This window comes from Coregonus clupeaformis, unplaced genomic scaffold (assembly GCF_020615455.1).
Source record: "Coregonus clupeaformis isolate EN_2021a unplaced genomic scaffold, ASM2061545v1 scaf2412, whole genome shotgun sequence".
NCBI classification, from domain to species: domain Eukaryota; kingdom Metazoa; phylum Chordata; class Actinopteri; order Salmoniformes; family Salmonidae; genus Coregonus; species Coregonus clupeaformis.
This window is the reverse complement of record NW_025535866.1, coordinates 1-20,150: the sequence shown is the minus strand read 5'-3', so window position 1 is coordinate 20,150 and position 20,150 is coordinate 1. Positions and strand designations below refer to the sequence as shown.

Below are 20,150 nucleotides of genomic sequence, written 5' to 3'. Positions count from 1 at the left end.
AATGCCCTCGTTTGGGTGTAGGGACTGATCAGAGCCCGAAGGTACAGCTAACCTCATTGCTATCAGTGTATCCATAACATTACAGTATTGAGTGTGACTGGGATGAAGTTGCCCCTAGACGATGATCTTGGGTCAGTTTTTTAATGTTTCTTACTTATGGGTATGGTTAGGCGTTGGGGGACGGGAAGCTGATCCTAGATCTGTACCTAGGGGAAACTTCACCACGGAATTTGTGACTGAATGTTTCTCTTCCTCTCCAGCAGAGGGCAGAACAGCAGTGACTGTCTGAGAGAAGACCTTGGTCGAGTCCTTATCCTGGAAAACTCCCCTCTCCTGTGTAACAACATATACATCTATCTGCCTCCAATATGCTTCTGGCATACCTGTTAACCCACCCCAGCAAGACCCCTCCAACCTTTTGTGTCCATAAACTACTGAATTCAGACTGTTGTGCTTGTTTTGATTATCACCACATATCTGTTTTATCAAGGCCGCTACACACTTTACGCAAACTTCGCAAACGCAGCGAAGGAGCGTCGTTTTCTACAGTTCTACGTAGTTCTACATACTGTACTTTTGTGCGGCTCAAATGTTTGAACAGACCGACGACCCATCGCTCTGTTTGCACAGGGCAGGGATCATTAACTATATTCATTTTTTTCTTGCGCGGATGGTCAGGGGGGCGGAACATAATAACAAATAATGTGTAGACTGCAAGCCCAAACAGATATAATATTTGACTAAAACATAATCATTTCAAACCTTGCATACATTTGTATACGATCACATTTATCTCTCTATTATGCGTGGGAATACTTTGGAACAGATTTCCAAAATTAAAATCACTTGGAGCTGATTTGCTTTTATGTCCAAAAAATATATATACATATTTAATAAAATAAAATCATCCACGGACCGAATTCTGGGAACCCTGGCATAGTTAATTGCCACCCACCTGCTCTAATTACCTTTCCCCTTGTCACTTGTTTTTTACATCATCATCTTATTGATCTCATGTAGTCAAATATCCTACACCTGTAACTAATCACGATCAAAAGCTATATTGCATTTAGTCATTTTTTTCAATATTTGGAGGAAAGAGCTATAGTAAAATCCATCATAAATCAGCATTCCAAGTTGTTCTATCCAGCAGATAATGTTGCAGCTAGCATCATCGTTACCATGGTAATTTTAATGGTGGCGCCCAGTTAGCATTTGTTTTAAAAGTATAAATGTGTATTTGACAAACCCCCAGGTAATACATTTAGGGTTTGTATAGATTGTCTTATTTGAGCTTGTAAAACGTTTCCATTCCCCTTTAGGGATTTTAAAAAATATATATATATAATGTTGTTGTTTTTTATTGCACGATTATAGCAAATTATAGAATTAAAGAGAAACCAACTTCCTCTCGCATAATGGCTGAACTATCTTTTAACGTCTTCAAGAGGCTAAAATGTATTGATTAGGTTGCTATAGGTGTTGAACTAAGGTTGCATTTGCAATAGAAATTTAACAAACATTTTATTCCTTTTCTCGCTCACCTCACTTTTCAAGAAATGAAATGTGTTAAACATGTAATTAAATGTGTATGGCCTTAAGCAGGGTAGTCCAAGTCAATAGGCTATTTAGGCTACTAGGATCCCTAGTACCAGAGATATTGGAGGAATTCTATCCTTTCTATACCGTCTCTGCCTACGAAAACATGCACATTATTTAAAGATGAGTGAATGATTAACACGAGGTCCCCAGCACCGCACAGTGAGTCGACCAATTTAAAATAGAACTCATAAGCATTATTGTCTCTAGCCACTAAAACGTGCCACACCGTAGGCTACCTCTCCGCACCATCCTGTCAACCCCTCGTTCTTCCCAAGGGGGGCTGGCCCCACAGGAAAAGCTGATTTAGGTGTAGTAAAATCCATGCACTGTGTGTAGCAGGTAGTTCTCAGTAATTATAACATAATCAGACATATCTGCCTACAAAAAGTACATGACTGGTGTTCTCCTTTAATTTCCTTCCTTACTTTCTCTATGGTTCCTTTGGGACAAATCCTGCATTTTCACAGCTGATCTCGGACTGAACCATTTGGGTTCTGAGGGGATTTATTTATCAGAAAGTTACACATTATTTCATTTAGAGGAAATATATCCTAGCCTAATGGAATCTTGAAGATGACTATGTTAATTTTAGGCCATTCATGTAATATATGTTATTTATAATAACAACCAATGTGTGTATTCATGGGAAATAAAGAAAAATGGTTCCTTGTTTCCCCATGGCTAGACCATTCCAAAGCCAGCTGTTCAGAACTAGCCCAAATATATTTTGCGTCGATATACTAGAGGACCACAACATATCTTTAATTATTGTAATTTATGCAGTCTTGTGGAGAAGAACATTGGTTTATGTGGATGTTACTTTGTGCCCCAGATTTTAACAGCTGGAACAGTTGACGGTAAGTAGCCTAGCCTACTACAGCAAGGTTGCCATGAATCGAGCAATAACCCTGTAGCCTACTGTTTTAGGTTGGTTATTTTGTTGCGACTGATGCTGATGTGCTCTTCCTGTGTTATATACAGTGGCCTCCTAGGTTATAGCTGTGTACGCCTAATACAAATAGAATAGTTTATGCTGCATATGCTTATCGTTGAAACGAGTACTATTTAGTGGTCAAATGTTTAGCCTATTTCCTATCGGACTTTAGGCTGCTGGCTTCCAGAGCGCTCGCTGTCAGAACCGCGGGACTGCGCGTTGACAGATGACGGGGGCGCGCTTCAACATCGGAAAATGTGACACACGGTCCATGCAGGAGGTAAGACAGCTAGCTGTTCGTTCAAAATACTGCCTTTTCGTAACTTGAGTGTCAGGGACAGTGTCCGGGTGATATTGTTGCCAAATGTTGTTTAAAGGGCTTGAATGACGTTCAGCTAGGTGTATGCTCAGATTCAGAAAACTTTAATGACCTCAATGAGGCCATTAGACTGAATGAGAATAATAGTCGATTTATAGTGAAAATAAGTTCACCCCACAGCTGTCAGGTACAGAGCGTTGCTATTCCTCTTATTTCTTGGAAATAAGTAGGCACTCCTCTCTCTGTCTCATGGCTGCTTCTTCAGACTATCCATATGTAGAGGTGTGTGTGTGTGACACATTGAAATGACTGATTAGGACTATTTTAGGGATCTGGGGCACAGGATGTGTTAATAACGGGATATGAGAAGGGAGAGTCGGTCAATGATCGATTCAGACTAGGTGGTAAATTGTATGACAAGCGGCAGTTTATTCAGAGTAAAAATGTCTGGTACAAAACGTGCACGGTCTCGTTCTTTCAGCTCATAGGGAACCTCCAGAAAAAGCGCCAAAAAACAGTTCACATATGTTTTATACTGTTTGTAAAGTAGGTTGAGTCTGGCAGATCTGGTCTTCTGGTTGGTCCATGCTGCTCGGGCGTCGTCCTCTGTGATTGGGTCTAGGAGATCTACACACTGTAGCTCAGGGCCTTTGTTCCGAATGTTTCAGCAGAGTAAAGATTTGGTGTGTGCGTTTAATTATCTTGTCTTGAGTGAGTCTGTGTGTGTGAGTGCATTTGTGGCAAGAGTGTGTGTGTGGTCAAAACTTGTCTTGGAAAAAGGAATTAGTTATAGCAATTTAATAGCAATAAGCTGTTTATAAAAATAGCATTTATTACAAATCCCCCTCTACACGTCTCTTAAGACGTGTCATATACTAAGTAAAAGAAAGGGAAACTTTCTCAGAGAGAAAGTTTTGAGTCCCCCTCTTCACGTCTCCCAGACGTGATCCATTATTTATGGTACATGAAGCATAGTTGAATCAGTCTTAAAAGAAAAACAATAATGTAGAAAAGAAAAACAACACATGATAACGCATAATGCAATTTGTAAAAATGTTTAACCATTCCCCCTCTAGCATACTAATTATATGGGCAGTTAATTAAACAATGTTAGTCCCCCTCTAGTGAGTGAACACAACAATCAGAGTTGGTCTTCGAAATTGCTAACCTCCAATTGTCGTTGTTCAGGTTTGTAATCATGACAGGCCCATCCACCTTTAATATTATATAAGGGAGGATAGTCACTTTCAAAATCGTCCAGTTCCAAATCATTAGTTCCCAAAAGCGGATACAAGGCAACATCCACAAAGAACAAGTATACCCATAGAAGCCATAACTTCACCCAGAATTGTCACAACAATAGTTTTCCATTTACCAAATATGTTATCAAACCAACCGTTTATGGAGCTATCTATACCAGAGTTCTTAACCAGTTCGTTCGCCAGCGTGGTGATGGTCACTCAAGCGCTTTTTGTCACGGGCCCGTCCGGTGCTATATTGTTGGAGATGAAAATACAGCACATATATCCAAACAGAACACAAACCCCGTCCTGCTCAGCCAAAAGCATATCTAAAGCTATTCTATTCTGCCATGCCATTAAGCTAGTTGCCGCTGTCTGCTCAGCTAATCCCTTTATTGCATCACGAGTGTGGGTTATAAATATTTTGCTGGTTATATTAAATATAATTTATCCAATCTAAGTTTTTATTAATTTTTGACCAACAAAAAATACTTGATTCAAACTCAACTGCGATCTGATTCCTAGCTTTGAATTTTTCTGGAACCTCTCGAGTTACTCCTATCCCATCAAAGGATCCTTTCATCAAAGGATCCCGGGAGGAGGTCCTACTTTCTATTTGACAACTCACCAGTCTCTGACACGTTTGATTGTTTACATATATAGTTGAGTTCACAATCAGTTATCATCACACAACCATCAGATGTCAGCACAGGCCTGGTTTTGGGTCCTACAATCCTCTGTCTGCAACAAAGAGGAGAGATTAGTCATGTTCTCTTTCAGTTGTGATATTCTCTGTGTAGGAGCAGTGCTAAGATGCCCTACTATGTATCCTATCTTACTAGTCCTAGAAAAACGATTAGAATCCCCTGAGACTTCAAACATAGGCAACCTAGGTCGGAATGAGTTTGTTATCGGGGGATACTGATAGTTCAAGTTACTACAAGACTCTTTCACCACATTCCCAGGTGGTTTGCATGGGGATAAACCTGTTTTTGCGTACTTCAGACTTTCAGACAGTACCTACCCTTCTATGGGTCGCACTGCCATTTCTGGTAATTCCCTACCCTCACAACACTACACCTGTCCCCAAACTGTGTATGGAGATTTACATATCCCCCACGCTCTCGATATGAGCAACTACATAGTCCCAGGATGTACACGGCGACACACATATAGTGATGTCCTCCCCTAAAGTCCCAAATCTTCCCCTTTCCCTACGTCTAGCTGTCTCCTATGCCTTCATAGACTATGCTCAGGTATCATTTTATCAACTTGTTTTAGGTTAACTACTACTTTCGGGCTGATCAGAAGGGTTTGAGTGTGTTAGGGAATATGGCCCCCACAATCAGACAGCTACCCTACCGTCCAGGAGACCTGTGAATCCCCACCCTTGCCCTGAGAACATGTCAGACGCCAACCCATTACTTCACCTTCTACCAAACTCACACAGGGATGATCAGACAGGGTAAGGGAATCTTCGTTAAGGAGCCAACCCCCGAGCCCTAATGGTGATCGGATCTTTCTCCTAACTCTGTGTTTGTTCATCAGGTGTAACTGGGTTTACCTTTTTACAGTGTGTGACATGCACCCAGATTGATCTAATAGGACTTGATAGGGCCCTTCCCAACAGGCCTGCTTCCAGTTTTTCTTCTTTTAGGGACTGGTTCCACACCCAGTCTCCTGGTGTGATAGAGTGGGTCACCTTCTCCTTTAGTTCACCTGTGGGGCACAAAACCTCTGACATACAGGTGTGGTTAATAAACTATCATACATGTTTTTCTTGTTTTTTTTTTTTTTTAAAGTATTTTGTCCTCTCCTTCGTATATATTTAATATTTAATCCATCCATCCCCCTTTTTGACACATGATTTGGCCATGTGTCAATATTACCACCTACCTAAACAATCACTTTGGTAATATTGGTAATTCATTATCCAATTGCCATTCCTCCACTCTCTCTTCTGTTATCTTATGGTTCAAATCAAATATAGTATTACCAAACTATAATCTTTTTCACAATTTGCACAGTATTACAAATTACCCTCAACTTAGTAAAATAAACTATCTTAAAGTCCCGTCTCATGCCTTTAGAATTTACTAGTGTGGATGATTAATTAACACCAGAATGTTAAAACAGAGTTCAGAGGCAATTTAAATCATTTAACGAACTGTTTAATCCCATAGTATACTAAACATTACCATTATTCTAAATATTTCATAAATGTTAGTTATCCCAAGTGTTCATTAAGTCCTCATGACATTCATTCTCATAAGAAATCATATATACCCCAAACTCAGCCAAAAGCTAAAAAACTCCGTAAAATTCACTGTGTGCTCCTCTAAGACCTATCACCCTTGACCTGCTGAAAACCCTCCAAAATTGAAACAACAACCCTTTATAAACATCATACTAGGTGTGTTGTTCTTTATTTGAAAACCCCAATTAAAACCAACAACCAAACAGCCAGGTCATGATGACTCCTGATTTCTCTCTTCCCCTTCTGCCTACAGTTTCTTAACTGGTGCCCTTTCCTTGCAGTAACTACACGGTTCCTCACATTCTCTAGCAAAATGTCCCGTTTTGTCACAATTGTAACACTTCCACTCACTCCTGTCTCCACTATTACTATTTCCTTCTTGTCTGTCTTTGCTACCGTAACCTCTCTTCTCTCCTAGGTATTGACTAATAGTCTCACTGTCTCTAATTCAACATAAAACCCCATCATCCAATCAATTTTCATACCCATTACTGTCAATGCCAAATTAGGTTTCTCTGTTCCTGTTGAAGTGCTAAATCAATAGTAGCCAATTCAAACACCTCACAATTTTTGGATCAAAGGGTTCCTTTGTCTTCCCCTCACTAGAGTCTACTATTTCTCCCTCAAGGAGTAGTCACGCCTTATCTTCCTCTTTCTCACACTAAAAGCTGGGGGATGGACTTCTCTCTCTCTCTCCTCTCTCCTGTCTGACTCAGAGAGATTCCCCCCCAATAGATTAGGTAAGGCTATCAGTGGGTACTGGCCCCCTCTTACTCTCTCTCTCTCTCTCTCTTATTTCTCCTTTACACACCTTATGTATCTGTTTTAAGCATGGATTCGAGTTTATCTGCGTCCAGACGTCCCTCAAAACCATACCTCTCCCTCCACCTGGTTATATAATGGAGATTTGAAGCTATCCCTGGATTCCATTTTAATTACATCAAGCATTTCTCGTCCCCAGTAAATTCTGGGACCTCTTGTGAGGATTTGCCCCCCATGGTTGGTACTGTTAAAAATCCCTTAGCCACCTCTTCTATATTACAAGTCAATTTAACAAGTAATTCAAAATAGCTTCACACAACAACACCTCATAAGGAGTGCCCAGCAGGAGTCCAATTCCTATCAGAAAACATACATACAAACATTAAGACACTCCCAATCTCTCCCAGGGGGAAAAAAGTTATCCTTCTCCCTGAGTGAGATTGTTGTTCTATAAGGGTTTCTTCATTTTGTTGTCAGGATTGGTTCTCGCTGCTCAAATCAGCCCCTGACTTCTGTCAGTGATCTAGAAGGAGTGGGGCTGGTGTGCAGTGTGTTAGATGGTGCCAGGGTGCTCCTGATTTACCTCTGACCTGGACTGAGTGTGAAGTAACCTCCTTCACTTCGTACGGTCCAGTCCACCTGGGTTCCAGCCACTTTCTTTTGTGGACTTTCACCCTCACCCAGTCTCCCACTTTTACCTTCAGTGGTGCCGGATCTCCCGTCAGCTCCCCCTCTTGGACCTTGTGAATCTGTTTGGAGAGAGCTGCAGAAAGTTCCGTCAGTTTTCTCACAATTTTACAGATTGGTATTCAGTTTCATAAGTTTCACTATAACTTCCCATCACCCATTAACGCGTTATAATACATACAAACACACAACACAAAAAGCCAATTGGAATTACAATGCTTAATGTATTCAGGCTATCAAAGCCTCCTAGAACACATTCTCAGTTCGACTGCCACCCTTCACACAGCCTTATTTAGGCACCTTCATTATGTGAAGTCACAGAAGCAACTGGATCCCTTAGAGATTTTTGTCTCAGGTTAACTGCACCTTTCACACAACCATTTAAATGGAACGTTTTAAATGTGAAATTACAGAGATAGCTGGCATCTCCGAGAATTTAGTACCTTTGGTCAATTTCGGTGATTCTCCCCCACCTAATGATGGGTCAAATCTTATCCACTCATACGTCAAAACACACCTACCTCACAACCTATCTAAAATAGGACCTTTTAACTGTGGAAACTCACAACCTATCAGGGATAGTAGTGACGGCCATGGCTATTTCAGTATATATATATATATGTATATAGAATTTCGGGTAAGGTCCGACTATCTTAGTGTACTTAGCCCGTCACTGGCCGAGGCCAGCAATGTATTCTTGGTGCCAACTCAGACTTATCTCTGATGTCCCACCCTCGTACACAAAGAATTTTCAATAATTTATTATTAGGAATTATTTTGCAAAAGGTATTATTGTTTTTCAGTTATTCGAGTTATTATATATTTTCCCAAAAGGTATCAGAATCGCCCTTTTGGAACAATATATTAACAAACTCGAGCGCTCCCAAAATAATTATCAATTTAATTCTAGGAACTAAGGAAATACCAACACCACAAGAGGGAAAAAAAGTACAAGTCAGCTTTTAGCGCAGCGGCTGCATAACAGGCCGAATAGGACTCGGTGGTCCTCTTAAAAGTTATCAACTAGTTAGTCTCATGAAACGGCCAATCTTACACAACATTCAGGTTAACATTTCAACATTTTACATTTTGCATTTACATATCTCTCAAACACTCTGAACCTATTCCTTACCGATCTCAGTCGGACCGGTCTCAGCCGGACTTAGAATGGTTACCACTTTATCATTTACCACTGTTCACTTTAACTACATCCTTCACCGAACGAATATTCGAGCTTTTGGATGAGGATTATACACTTTAAGACTATCGGAATCCTATTTTTTATTTATTTTTTTTACTAGCAATGTTCATCATTAAACAATATCCATTAAACAATTGACATTTACACATCCGACCCTATTGGTACATGGAGCGTTTGTCATTAAGTAATACACATTAATCAGTTGACATTTACACATCCGACCCTATTGGTACATGGAGCGTTTGTCATTAAGAAATACACATTTCTATCTCTCCTAGCCACACAGTTCCCCCCGGTCTGACTCTCTTGGTCCGTCTCTGTGAACCAACTCTCCCAGACGGTTTAAACTTAATACATATTATCACACATTCCCCGATCTGACTCTCTTGGTCCGTCTCTGTGAACCAACTCTCCCAGACGGTTTAATACATTTTATCACAAAGTCCCTCCCGGTCTAACTCTCTTGGTCCGTCTATAGTGGACCAACTCTCTTAGCCGACTCTCGACTTATTAATTAGTCACAGACATGTTTACTACACTGCCTTTCAGTTTGTCATCTATGCATAAATTTTATCAACAATTCATACTCACACTCGGTAATACTGATCAAAATTTGGATAGACTATTCGACAATATGCAAAGTTTGATTTAACAGGTTTTGCTTACCTTTTTTTTATAGTCGACTTTAGGATCAGTTTCCCGAGCTGAGTTGAATTGTTGTCCTCCCTCCGAATAATTACACCAGTCTTTTCCGTGAATCGTCCTTTTACCAACTCGCCCCCTCACATCCACATTAACCACTCTGGACCGTGTATCTAGACAACCATCGACTGCTACCAAGTTTCTGTTAATAACGGGATATGAGAAGGGAGAGTCGGTCAATGATCGATTCAGACTAGGTGGTAAATTGTATGACAAGCGGCAGTTTATTCAGAGTAAAAATGTCTGGTACAAAACGTGCACGGTCTCGTTCTTTCAGCTCATAGGGAACCTCCAGAAAAAGCGCCAAAAAACAGTTCACATATGTTTTATACTGTTTGTAAAGTAGGTTGAGTCTGGCAGATCTGGTCTTCTGGTTGGTCCATGCTGCTCGAGGCGTCGTCCTCTGTGATTGGGTCTAGGAGATCTACACACTGTAGCTCAGGGCCTTTGTTCCGAATGTTTCAGCAGAGTAAAGATTTGGTGTGTGCGTTTAATTATCTTGTCTTGAGTGAGTCTGTGTGTGTGAGTGCATTTGTGGCAAGAGTGTGTGTGTGGTCAAAACTTGTCTTGGAAAAAGGAATTAGTTATAGCAATTTAATAGCAATAAGCTGTTTATAAAAATAGCATTTATTACAGATGTTGGCTGTGAATATTATAGTCATTCCTCCTCTCTCTCTCTATCTCTCTCTGTGCTCATAGGATGGAAAACAGCAACCCTATTTTACAGTCCTGATAGTTGTTTATGGTCCTGATAGTTGTTTTACGGTCCTGATAGTTGTTTTACAGTCCTGATAGTTGTTTTACAGTCCTGATAGTTGTTTTGCGGTCCTGATAGTTGTTTTACAGTCCTGATAGTTGTTTTTACGGTCCTGATAGTTGTTTTACAGTCCTGATAGTTGTTTTGCAGTCCTGATAGTTGTTTTACGGTCCTGATAGTTGTTTTACGGTCCTGATAGTTGTTTTACGGTCCTGATAGTTGTTTTAGAGTCCTGATAGTTGTTGTACGGTCCTGATAGTTGTTTTACGGTCCTGATAGTTGTTCAGAAACCATGTGAACAATGATAACGTACAAACATAACAATAAGTTGTAGTGCTTGATTGAATGACTCCCAAAGAGCAAAAAGAAATGTGGTCTATCAAATAAAGTGTAACCTGGCAAACCAACGTAACTGTACCAGATCACCCCTTTTCTCTACCAGCTAGAAGCTATATGGTCTTGCTGAGGTCTATATTGACATTGTGCTCGTGATGAGCTGCTAGATTAACCTAGATGTCACTGCAGTGATGAATCCATTAGGCAGGATTAGGCGGCTGCCTATGGCGGCAGATTGAGGAGCTAAACTGACCAAGGCGCACTTCCAACAACAACACATAAATGTAATTGTAAAGCATAGTGCATATCCTGTAGACTTACTGGTTCTCTTGGCGAAATGTTCACATGATCAAATTGACAGTTGATCTTTTCAGATTTGGGTGAACTAATCAGGCAGCCTCTGCCATGGTAAGGCCTCTGTTTACCACATGGTCAGCAACGATGGCCCAGACTTCATTAGACAGAACAGTTCTCTGCCGTCTGCCTCCCTCTCTCTGATGTCCACCTCTTTGACCTCTTTGACAGGGCCCATGCTCACCTCTTTGACCTCTTTGATGGGGCCCATGCCCACCTCTTTGACCTCTATGATGGGGCCCATGCTCACCTCTTTGACCTCTTTGATGGGGCCCATGCCCACCTCTCTGATGGCCCCTTGTTCACGAGCTCTTTGATTTCTTGCTCTCCCTTGCTGTCTATCCTGCTCCATATTGAAAGAAATTGCAAGTGTTCACACCCCCCCTTTTATATGGTGACCAATAGTGGTTACCACTATGTGAAATCAATTATTAATAATGAATAGTCATTATGTATGGTTATCATGTATCATACATGTCATTTAAATGTTTATACTATATAAATATACAATAATGCCTACCATTCAGCTGTTTTTCTAACCTCGTTAGCGTTAACGATAGGTAGTAAGTAGCTACTGTGCTCGAAATGTAGCTAGCTTGTTGCTACCTGGATAGCTACTAAACAATAGCTGGAACGACCTAGCGAACAGACGCGAACTGGCTGAGTCAATTCAGTGGCTAGCTTTGCACTTGGCTAGCTAACAGTAGCTGCTAGGGGTAAGTTATAACCTACATTTTTGTTTTGTTTTTACATACTGGTAGTCAGAGTCGTTCAAGGGAATTCGGGACATGGGTGACTAGTTAACGTTAGCTTGGCTCTCTCTGTGTGTTCGTGCCGTGGGAGGACGGGTTTCTTCGCTGGCAGAAAGCAATTGCTAGCTAGTATGCTAACTATTCTAGCTAACTAACTGGCTGAATAAGTTGACGACGGACTCGCTCAAGCTGTCCGGACTAGCCCATAATGTTAAACACGGACACGAATGATCTGCTTGGCGTGTTGACACACTTGTGGTTTGTTGTGGCCGACTATTGGTGGTAAATCATGTTGTTGGAGTCCGGCATGCTAGTTGGCTGTGGCGTCATATGACTAGGTGCCCTGGACGGTTTTCACAGAAGAATACTGTACCAAGTTAGCTAGCTGAATAAACTAAGTTAGTCTATTCCTAGAAAACATTGAACCGCTGTAGTTTACAACAATTTGTAAGGGATCGGGGGTTGGCTGGGTCTAGACAGAGTCTGACACTTCCCCGATCTACAGAGAGGGGGAGTCATCAGACTCGATCTAGTTCACCTGAGTTCTGAGCACACCTGTCAGTAATTAGTGTAGGATATAAGGTGTGCTCAGAAGTTCAGTCGGTGCGAGGTATTGTTCCTTTGTGACTTGCTAAGCGTTTTGTTCAGAGAGAGAGAGAGAGATAGTTTGTTTTGTTTACCAGTGTACCAGACCTGTGCTTCGTTGTTTGACTCCCCGAATTGCTTAATCCTCTGCTTGTCTGTCCCAGTGATTACCGTACTCTGAACCTGTGCCCGTGCCCTCGACTACGACTACGCCCGCTCCCTTGGTACCTCTGCCTGTCTCTGCCTTGCCCGGTTTTGACCACAGCTCGCCAGACCACGATTAAGCTATTCCCTTGTCTGTACTCTAATAAAGCATCGCAATTCTGCGATTGGATCTTACCACTCTGTCCGAGTATTCATTACACAATTATAGTTTCTGAGGTGGAAGTTGGGAGAGTTATATTTGGGTGTTTCAGTGAAACGTAAGTGAGGGAGGCCCCGCTCTCTTGCTTTCCCAGATGTTTAGTTCATTTCATTCCGATCTCCTTTGCATTATTGTAGCCATGTTCTGTAGCCTGTCAACTATCCCTCTGTCTATCCCTGTTCTCTCCTCTCCGCACAGGCTATACAAACGCCTCACACCACGTGGCTGCTGCCGCTCTAACCTGGTGGTCCCTGCACGCACGACCCACGTGGAGTTCCAGGTCTCCGGCAGCCTCTGGAAATGCCGTTCTGCTGCCAACAAGGCAGAGTTCCTCAGCCTATGCTACCCTCCAGTCCCTCGACTTCTTGGCGCTGACAGAAACATGGATTACCACTGAAAACACTGCTACTCCTACTGCTCACTCCTCGTCTGACCATGTGTTCTCGCATACCCCGAGAGCATCTGGTCAGCGGGGTGGTGGCACAGGAATCCTCATCTCTCCCAAGTGGACATTCTCTCTTTTTCCACTGACCCATCTGTCTATCTCCTCATTTGAATTCCATGCTGTCACAGTCACTAGCCCATTCAAGCTTAACATCCTTGTCATTTATCGCCCTCCAGGTTCCCGTGGAGAGTTCATAAATGAGCTTGACACCTTGATAATTTCCTTTCCTGAGAATGGCTCACCCCTCACAGTTCTGGGCGACTTCAACCTCCCTACGTCTACCTTTGACTCATTTCTCTCTGCCTCCTTCTTTCCACTCCTCTCCTCTTTTGACCTCACCCTCTCACCGTCCCCCTACTCACAAGGAGGCATACGCTTGACCTCATCTTTACTAGATGCTGTTCTTCTACTAATCTCCTGCAACTCCCTCCATGTCTCCGACCACTACTTTGTATCCTTTTCTCTCTCACTCTCCTCCAACACTACTCACTCTGCCCCTACTCAGATGGTAATGCGCCGTCGCAACCTTCGCTCTCTCTCTCCCGCTACTCTCTCCTCTTCCATCCTATCATTTCCCTCTGCTCAATCCTTCTCCCTCCAATCTCCTGATTCTGCCTCCTCAACCCTCCTCTCCTCCCTTTCTGCATCCTTTGACTCACTATGTCCCCTATCCTCCCGGCCGGCTCGGTCCTCCCCTCCTGCTCCGTGGCTTGACGACTCATTGCGAGCTCACAGAACAGGGCTCCGGGCAGCCAAGCGGAAATGGAGGAAACCTAGACTCCCTGCGGACCTGGCATCTTTTCACTCCCTCCTCTCTACATTTTCTTCATCTGTTTCTGCTGCTAAAGCCACTTTCTACCACTCTAAATTCCAAGCATCTGCCTCAAACACTAGGAAGATCTTTGCCACATTTACATTACATTTACATTTTTGTCATTTAGCAGACGCTCTTATCCAGAGTGACTTACAGGAGCAATTAGGGTTAAGTGCCTTGCTCAAGGGCACATCGACAGATCACCTAGTCGGCTCGGGGATTAGAACCAGCGACCTTTCGGTTACTGGCACAACGCTACTAACCACTAAGCTACCTGCCGCCCCCAGCCACCTTCTCCTCCCTCTCTGTGGATGACTTCGTCAACCATTTTGAAAAGAAGGTTGACGACATCCGATCCTCGTTTGTTAAGTCAAATGACACTGCTGGTCCTGCTCACACTGCCCTACCCTATGCTTTGACTTCTTTCTCCCCTCTCTTTCCAGATGAAATCTTGCGACTTGTGACGGCCGGCCACCCAACAACCTGCCCGCTTGACCCTATCCCCTCCTCTCTTCTACAGACCATCTCCGGTGACCTACTCCCTTACCTCACCTCGCTCATCAACTCATCCTTGACCGCTGGCTATGTCCCTTCCGTCTTCAAGATAGCGAGAGTTGCACCCTTTCTCAAAAAACCAACACTCGATCCCTCTGATGTCAACAACTACAGACCAGTATCCCTTCTTTCTTTTCTCTCCAAAACTCTTGAGCGTGCCGTCTTTAGCCAACTCTCTTGCTATCTCGCTCAGAATTACCTTCTTGATCCAAACCAGTCAGGTTTCAAGACTGGTCATTCAACTGAGACTGCTCTTCACTGTGTCACGGAGGCTCTCCGCACTGCTAAAGCTAACTCTCTCTCCTCTGCTCTTGTCCTTCTAGACCTGTCTGCTGCCTTTGATACTGTGAACCATTAGATCCTCCTCTCCACCCTCTCCGAGCTGGGCATCTCCGGCGCGGCTCACTCTTGGATTGCGTCCTACCTGACCGCTCGCTCCTACCAAGTGGTGTGGCGAGAATCTGTCTCCGCACCATGTGCTCTCACCACTGGTGTCCCCCAGGGCTCAGTTCTAGGCCCTCTCCTATTCTCGCTATACACCAAGTCACTTGGCTCTGTCATGTCCTCACATGGCCTCTCCTATCATTGCTACGCAGACGACACACAACTAATCTTCTCCTTTCCCCCTTCTGATAACCAGGTGGCGAATCGCATCTCTGCATGTCTGGCAGACATATCAGTGTGGATGACGGATCACCACCTCAAGCTCAACCTCGGCAAGACAGAGCTGCTCTTCCTCCCGGGGAAGGACTGCCCGTTCCATGATCTCGCCATCACGGATGACATCTCCGTTGTGTCCTCCTCCCAGAGTGCGAAGAGCCTTGGCGTGACCCTGGACAACACCCTGTCGTTCTCCGCTAACATCAAGGCGGTGACCCGATCCTGCAGGTTCATGCTCTACAACATTCTGAGTACGACCCTGCCTTACACAGGAAGCGGCACAGGTCCTAATCCAGGCACTTGTCATCTCCCATCTGGATTACTGCAACTCGCTGTTGGCTGGGCTCCCTGCCTGTGCCATTAAACCCCTACAACTCATCCAGAATGCCGCAGCCCGTCTGGTGTTCAACCTTCCCAAGTTCTCTCACGTCACCCCGCTCCTCCGTACACTCCACTGGCTTCCAGTTGAAGCTTGCATCTGCTACAAGACCATGGTGCTTGCCTCACGGAGCTGTGAGGGGAACAGCACCTCCGTACCTTCAGGCTCTGATCAGTCCCTACACCCAAACGAGGGCATTGCGTTCATCCACCTCTGGCCTGCTGGCCCCCCTACCTCTGCGGAAGCACAGTTCCCACTCAGCCCAGTCAAAACTGTTTCGCTGCTCTGGCACCCCCATTGGTGGAACAAGCTCCCTCACGACGCCAGGACAGCGGAGTCACTCACCACCTTCCGGAGACACTTGAAACCCCACCTCTTTAAGGAATACCTGGGATAGGATAAAGTAATCCTTCTACCCCCTTACACCCCCCAAAAAAAAAAAAAAAAAAACATATTGTAAAGTGGTTATACCACTGGCTATAGGGTGAATGCACCAATTTGTAAGTCGCTCTGGATAAGAGCGTCTGCTAAATTACGTAAATGTAAATGTAAATAAACACATATTTTATTTCTGTAGTTCTCAAAATCCATATGTAGCAGGCAAACCAGATCAAAATCTATAGTTTTACCAAATGGTTAAGTGATTAACCATTACGCACTGTTGGATTAAGTGATGGTCAAATGTATTTAAACAAATGATAAGAAAATCATTTGAAAAGTATTGTGATTATTACATTGTGAAAGGCATTTACTTTATATGAAAGGTATTTCTAGATGAAACACTGATTATGTTTGGTGAAAATGTTGGTGTGATTTTGTGTGTTGTACTTATTAGTCAATTGAAAATGTGCTTAAAGATTTGAAAAAACGGCCTTTTTGATGATCTGTTTTGAGTTTTGTACTAAGAGTTGTGAAATGTTACCACATACGTGTGAAAATAGTATGAAAGCAATTTTTTTAAATGTCATGTATATTTATAAAGACATTTTATTCTTCTCAAGATCATTTGCACAACATGGTGTGAGCTCTGTGCTCTGTGATTTTGAGAGCGACATTCTGATGTATCTGAAGTAGTTTGCTGTGTTGGAGCCAACAACAGAATGTATAGCTCAGTATTTAACATGACATTATAGAATGAGTTTAGCTGAAACTTGCAGCATTCTGAGCTAACTTTCACACTTTTGCTTAGAGGACATATGTGGTTATGAGCTGTACATTTCCTGTATCGAATGGGGAAAGAGACAGAGAGCGTTCTTGTTGAACGTAAAATCACATCAGACTGGGTTGTGGTTCGGAGGACCCTGAACCATGAACTTGGTTTAAAGTGAGAGTCTGTGGAGGTCTTGGTCTAGTCCCCATCACTACATCTCTGTAGCACATGACCCCTCAAATCTATACATTTCTAGCATATGCAGTACTTTGTAGTGACTTTGATTTTGGGGTTAAACTAGTCCATATGATGCAATAGTTGCTATCTACCACTGAGGGGGCCATGTACACACAAACAGAAGCAGGAAGAGAGTTACAGACAGTGAAGTCTATTAACATTAGGAAGTAGAGTCATTCTGGCTGGTACCTTGGTACTTGACACACATTTGTACTCAGGTACCATATAATATACCAGGCAGACTGAAACAATAAACATGGCTCTTCATCTCTCCCTCCTCCTCCTCTTCCTCATCCTCTACAGAGTCTCAGCAGGTATGTGTAACATGTTTCTATAAAGGCTGAAGTCAATTGGGTCAATTCACTGCAAACACTGTTTAATAAGTCTCAATCATTAACAAGATGTTTTATAGTGTATAAGCAATGGGATTTTTTTTCTGGAGTGCAGATTCTGTTGAATTCCAACCTAAATGTGTTTTGTGTTGATGTGTTCACAGTGAGGTATGTGTCTGTGCAGACAGGAGGCTCCATCACCATCCCATGTAGCTATGATCTGAATCACATCAACCATGTGAAATACTGGTGTAAAGGATTACTTTGGCATGGATGTTCTTATGTGGTACGCACTGACCATCCTAAGATCAGTGGTAAGGCCTCAATCTCTGATGACATCAACAAGAGAATCTTCACTATGACCATGACTAACCTGAAGTCACGGGACTCTGAGAATTACAGGTGTGTTGTGGAGATCAATGGAGGACCAGATATCAGGATACAATGGTTCTACCTATCTGTCACTCCAGGTAAGATCCCTTCACTGTTTGTATCTAGTAAAGTATAATGAATAGTGCTCAGCAATGTCCTATGGATTGTCCTGTAAACCTGCAATGTCAAATACAAAATAATGACCCATTTATAAATATTGTTTTACAACAAATGAAATGATAAATGTGTAACCAGTCTGAAATTCATAGACAGAGCTATACTGTATACGTAGGTGCAAGAACTGACCATGTTTACAATTACATTATTTACAAACCACTGAGTAAAACAAGATTCTATTTGGGGTCATGATGGGGTAACAGTTGAACTAAACTCGTGAGGCAACTTAAATTCTTTAATAATCAATGGCTATATATAATTATTATGAATTCAAAAGACTAACAATGGATGTACCAATCACAGACTGCAGCTTTAAGGAATTTGTAAGGAGCCTGTTGTAAAAACACTTTTTTCTTCTCTGAATTCTTGTTTTTTACCTCTGTGTTCAGGTACTGCAGAACTCTATGTGGACCAACAGGAAGTGACTGGAGTAGAAGGAGGGAGTGTCACTGTCCGTTGTTACTCTAGTTACTCTGGAGATATAAAGTGGTGCAGGATGGGTGGTGGTTGTAGAAGTGGGTATTCTGTGCCATTAATGGGTATCAGAACAGTCTTAACAGTGACTATGAGTGGACTGAAGATGGAGAACACTGACTGGTATTGGTGTAGAGTGGGAGAACTAGGGATGCCTGTTCACATCACTGTCAGTCAACAAACTGCAACACAGAGAGAAATTGGAATATTGACTATGAATGTGATGTTGCTATACAACCTGACTATCTGGTATACCAGTAATTTCATTGATGCCATTGTTGTTTTACATCACAGCAAACCAAGCTCCAACCAATCAACAACCCTCTGTCTCTCCAACTGCTGAGCCTGTTCAGATTGACAACACAAGTCAAGGAGCTGATGGGAACATGGAGGACGTCCACCAGAGGTTATTATCACTCATTCAGCTGTATTATCCCACATATTATGGCAATTGGCTGATAATATGAACACAAAGAAGCGTTACAATTTCATCATACACTACAACAGTTAAAGCTAACCAAACATCCTCCTAAATGCATATAGAGACTGTTAGCACTTCCTCTTGGTAGAACATCTCTGTGGTTGCCTTGTGAGAAGTAGCAGCAATGTTGGTGTCATTCTCACTCATTTTGAATGAGTTGCACACATAAAATTAACGTAATTTCAATAGTAATCATATCATTTCTTCAAGTTTCTAAACTTCCAAAGATACAATCAACCAAGGCCGAATGATAGCATACCTAGCTTCATGTTGAAATGATGGTGTTCGTTGTTGGGCAAATCAGATGTCAATGTAGCCTACATAAACCCAACCTCACTCTGAATTTACTTTCACATACAGCTTGTGTAAGAGAAGTTAGAGGAGTTACTTTCAACTATTTAACATTATTTAGGTAATCTCATGCAAATTAGTGTGGAAACTGATCAATGTCTAAATGTGTTGACATGATAGTTTAGCTGAATTGAACACAGCTTGATTCCAAAGCTAAGCAGTGTACATAGAGGTAGGCATCTGGATGGTAGACTGGTTCTCACTGAAGTGCATTACCCCATATATACCAGTAGGAGTGACTGTTCAGGCAGGAATTGTTGGACTGTGGCTTCACGTTGTATTTCAATATCCCTCTTTATTTAGGTTAATAGCATGACATTGAAACAATGAAGTTGATTCAAACATACCATTTAACTATCAACATTGGAACAAGGTCAAATAAAATATGTCTAATCAAATCTCAAATTCAACATAATTTCAACCACCCAATCGAATATAGACAGAAAAATCACATTTTATGTTTTCAACGCAATTTCAACATACATAGTTTTGATGATTATGTTAAAAATAGATTGATGTAACAACCTGTTAGTCAGGTTAAGTCAATGTATTTAAGAGCTGAAAACAGTACTGGTTGATGACTTTTTCAAACCCAATATATTTTTTACATTGATTCCACGTCACAATACGTTGAGAAATTACGTTCAAACAAGCGTTGATTTAACCAGTGTGTGCCCCGTGAGTTACCATTTCCTCTTGGGTAGAATAACATCTCTGTGGTTGCCTTGTGAGAAGTAGCAGCAATGTTGCTGTTATTCTCAGTCTATCATTTGCATGGTTAAATTGCAAACTTATATGATCAGAGGCCGTCTGCGCTCTTTTAAGGTCCTTACTACTGAAAAGTGTCTGTTTCCAGGTGCGTAGGAGTCA

General features: G+C 42.3%; 1 protein-coding gene across 3 annotated transcripts; it reads left to right on the top strand.

Annotated features, from left to right (window-relative positions):
• The first annotated feature begins 2,301 nt into the window (after positions 1–2,301).
• On the top strand, positions 2,302–18,949 carry LOC123488631 (CMRF35-like molecule 3). 3 transcript variants are annotated; one of them, XR_006660214.1, is made up of 5 exons: positions 2,302–2,459; positions 2,709–2,816; positions 17,397–17,407; positions 17,590–17,895; positions 18,364–18,949. XR_006660214.1 is itself a non-coding variant. In XM_045219498.1 (3 exons), exons 1-3 carry the CDS (start codon positions 17,350–17,352, stop codon positions 18,913–18,915), a joined length of 537 nt encoding a protein of 178 aa, XP_045075433.1. In that variant the 5' UTR covers positions 17,080–17,349; the 3' UTR covers positions 18,916–18,949. The 3 variants fall into 3 exon arrangements, 2 of the variants coding, with proteins under 2 accessions (XP_045075433.1, XP_045075432.1); XM_045219498.1 differs by lacking the exons at positions 2,302–2,459; positions 2,709–2,816 and having other exon boundaries at positions 17,080–17,407; positions 18,743–18,949; XM_045219497.1 differs by lacking the exons at positions 2,302–2,459; positions 2,709–2,816 and having other exon boundaries at positions 17,080–17,407.
• Positions 18,950–20,150: the final 1,201 nt, after the last annotated feature.

What these genes read in the sequence shown, in the direction of transcription:
- LOC123488631 (XM_045219497.1), top strand. Translation starts at nt 17,350, where the DNA reads ATGGCTCTTCATCTCTCCCTCCTCCTCCTCTTCCTCATCCTCTACAGA. An exon ending in CCTCTACAGAGTCTCAGCAG is followed by an intron (nt 17,408 to 17,589) that starts GTATGTGTAACA and finishes ATGTGTTCACAG; the next exon opens with TGAGGTATGTGTCTGTGCAG. An exon ending in CTACCTATCTGTCACTCCAG is followed by an intron (nt 17,896 to 18,363) that starts GTAAGATCCCTT and finishes CTCTGTGTTCAG; the next exon opens with GTACTGCAGAACTCTATGTG.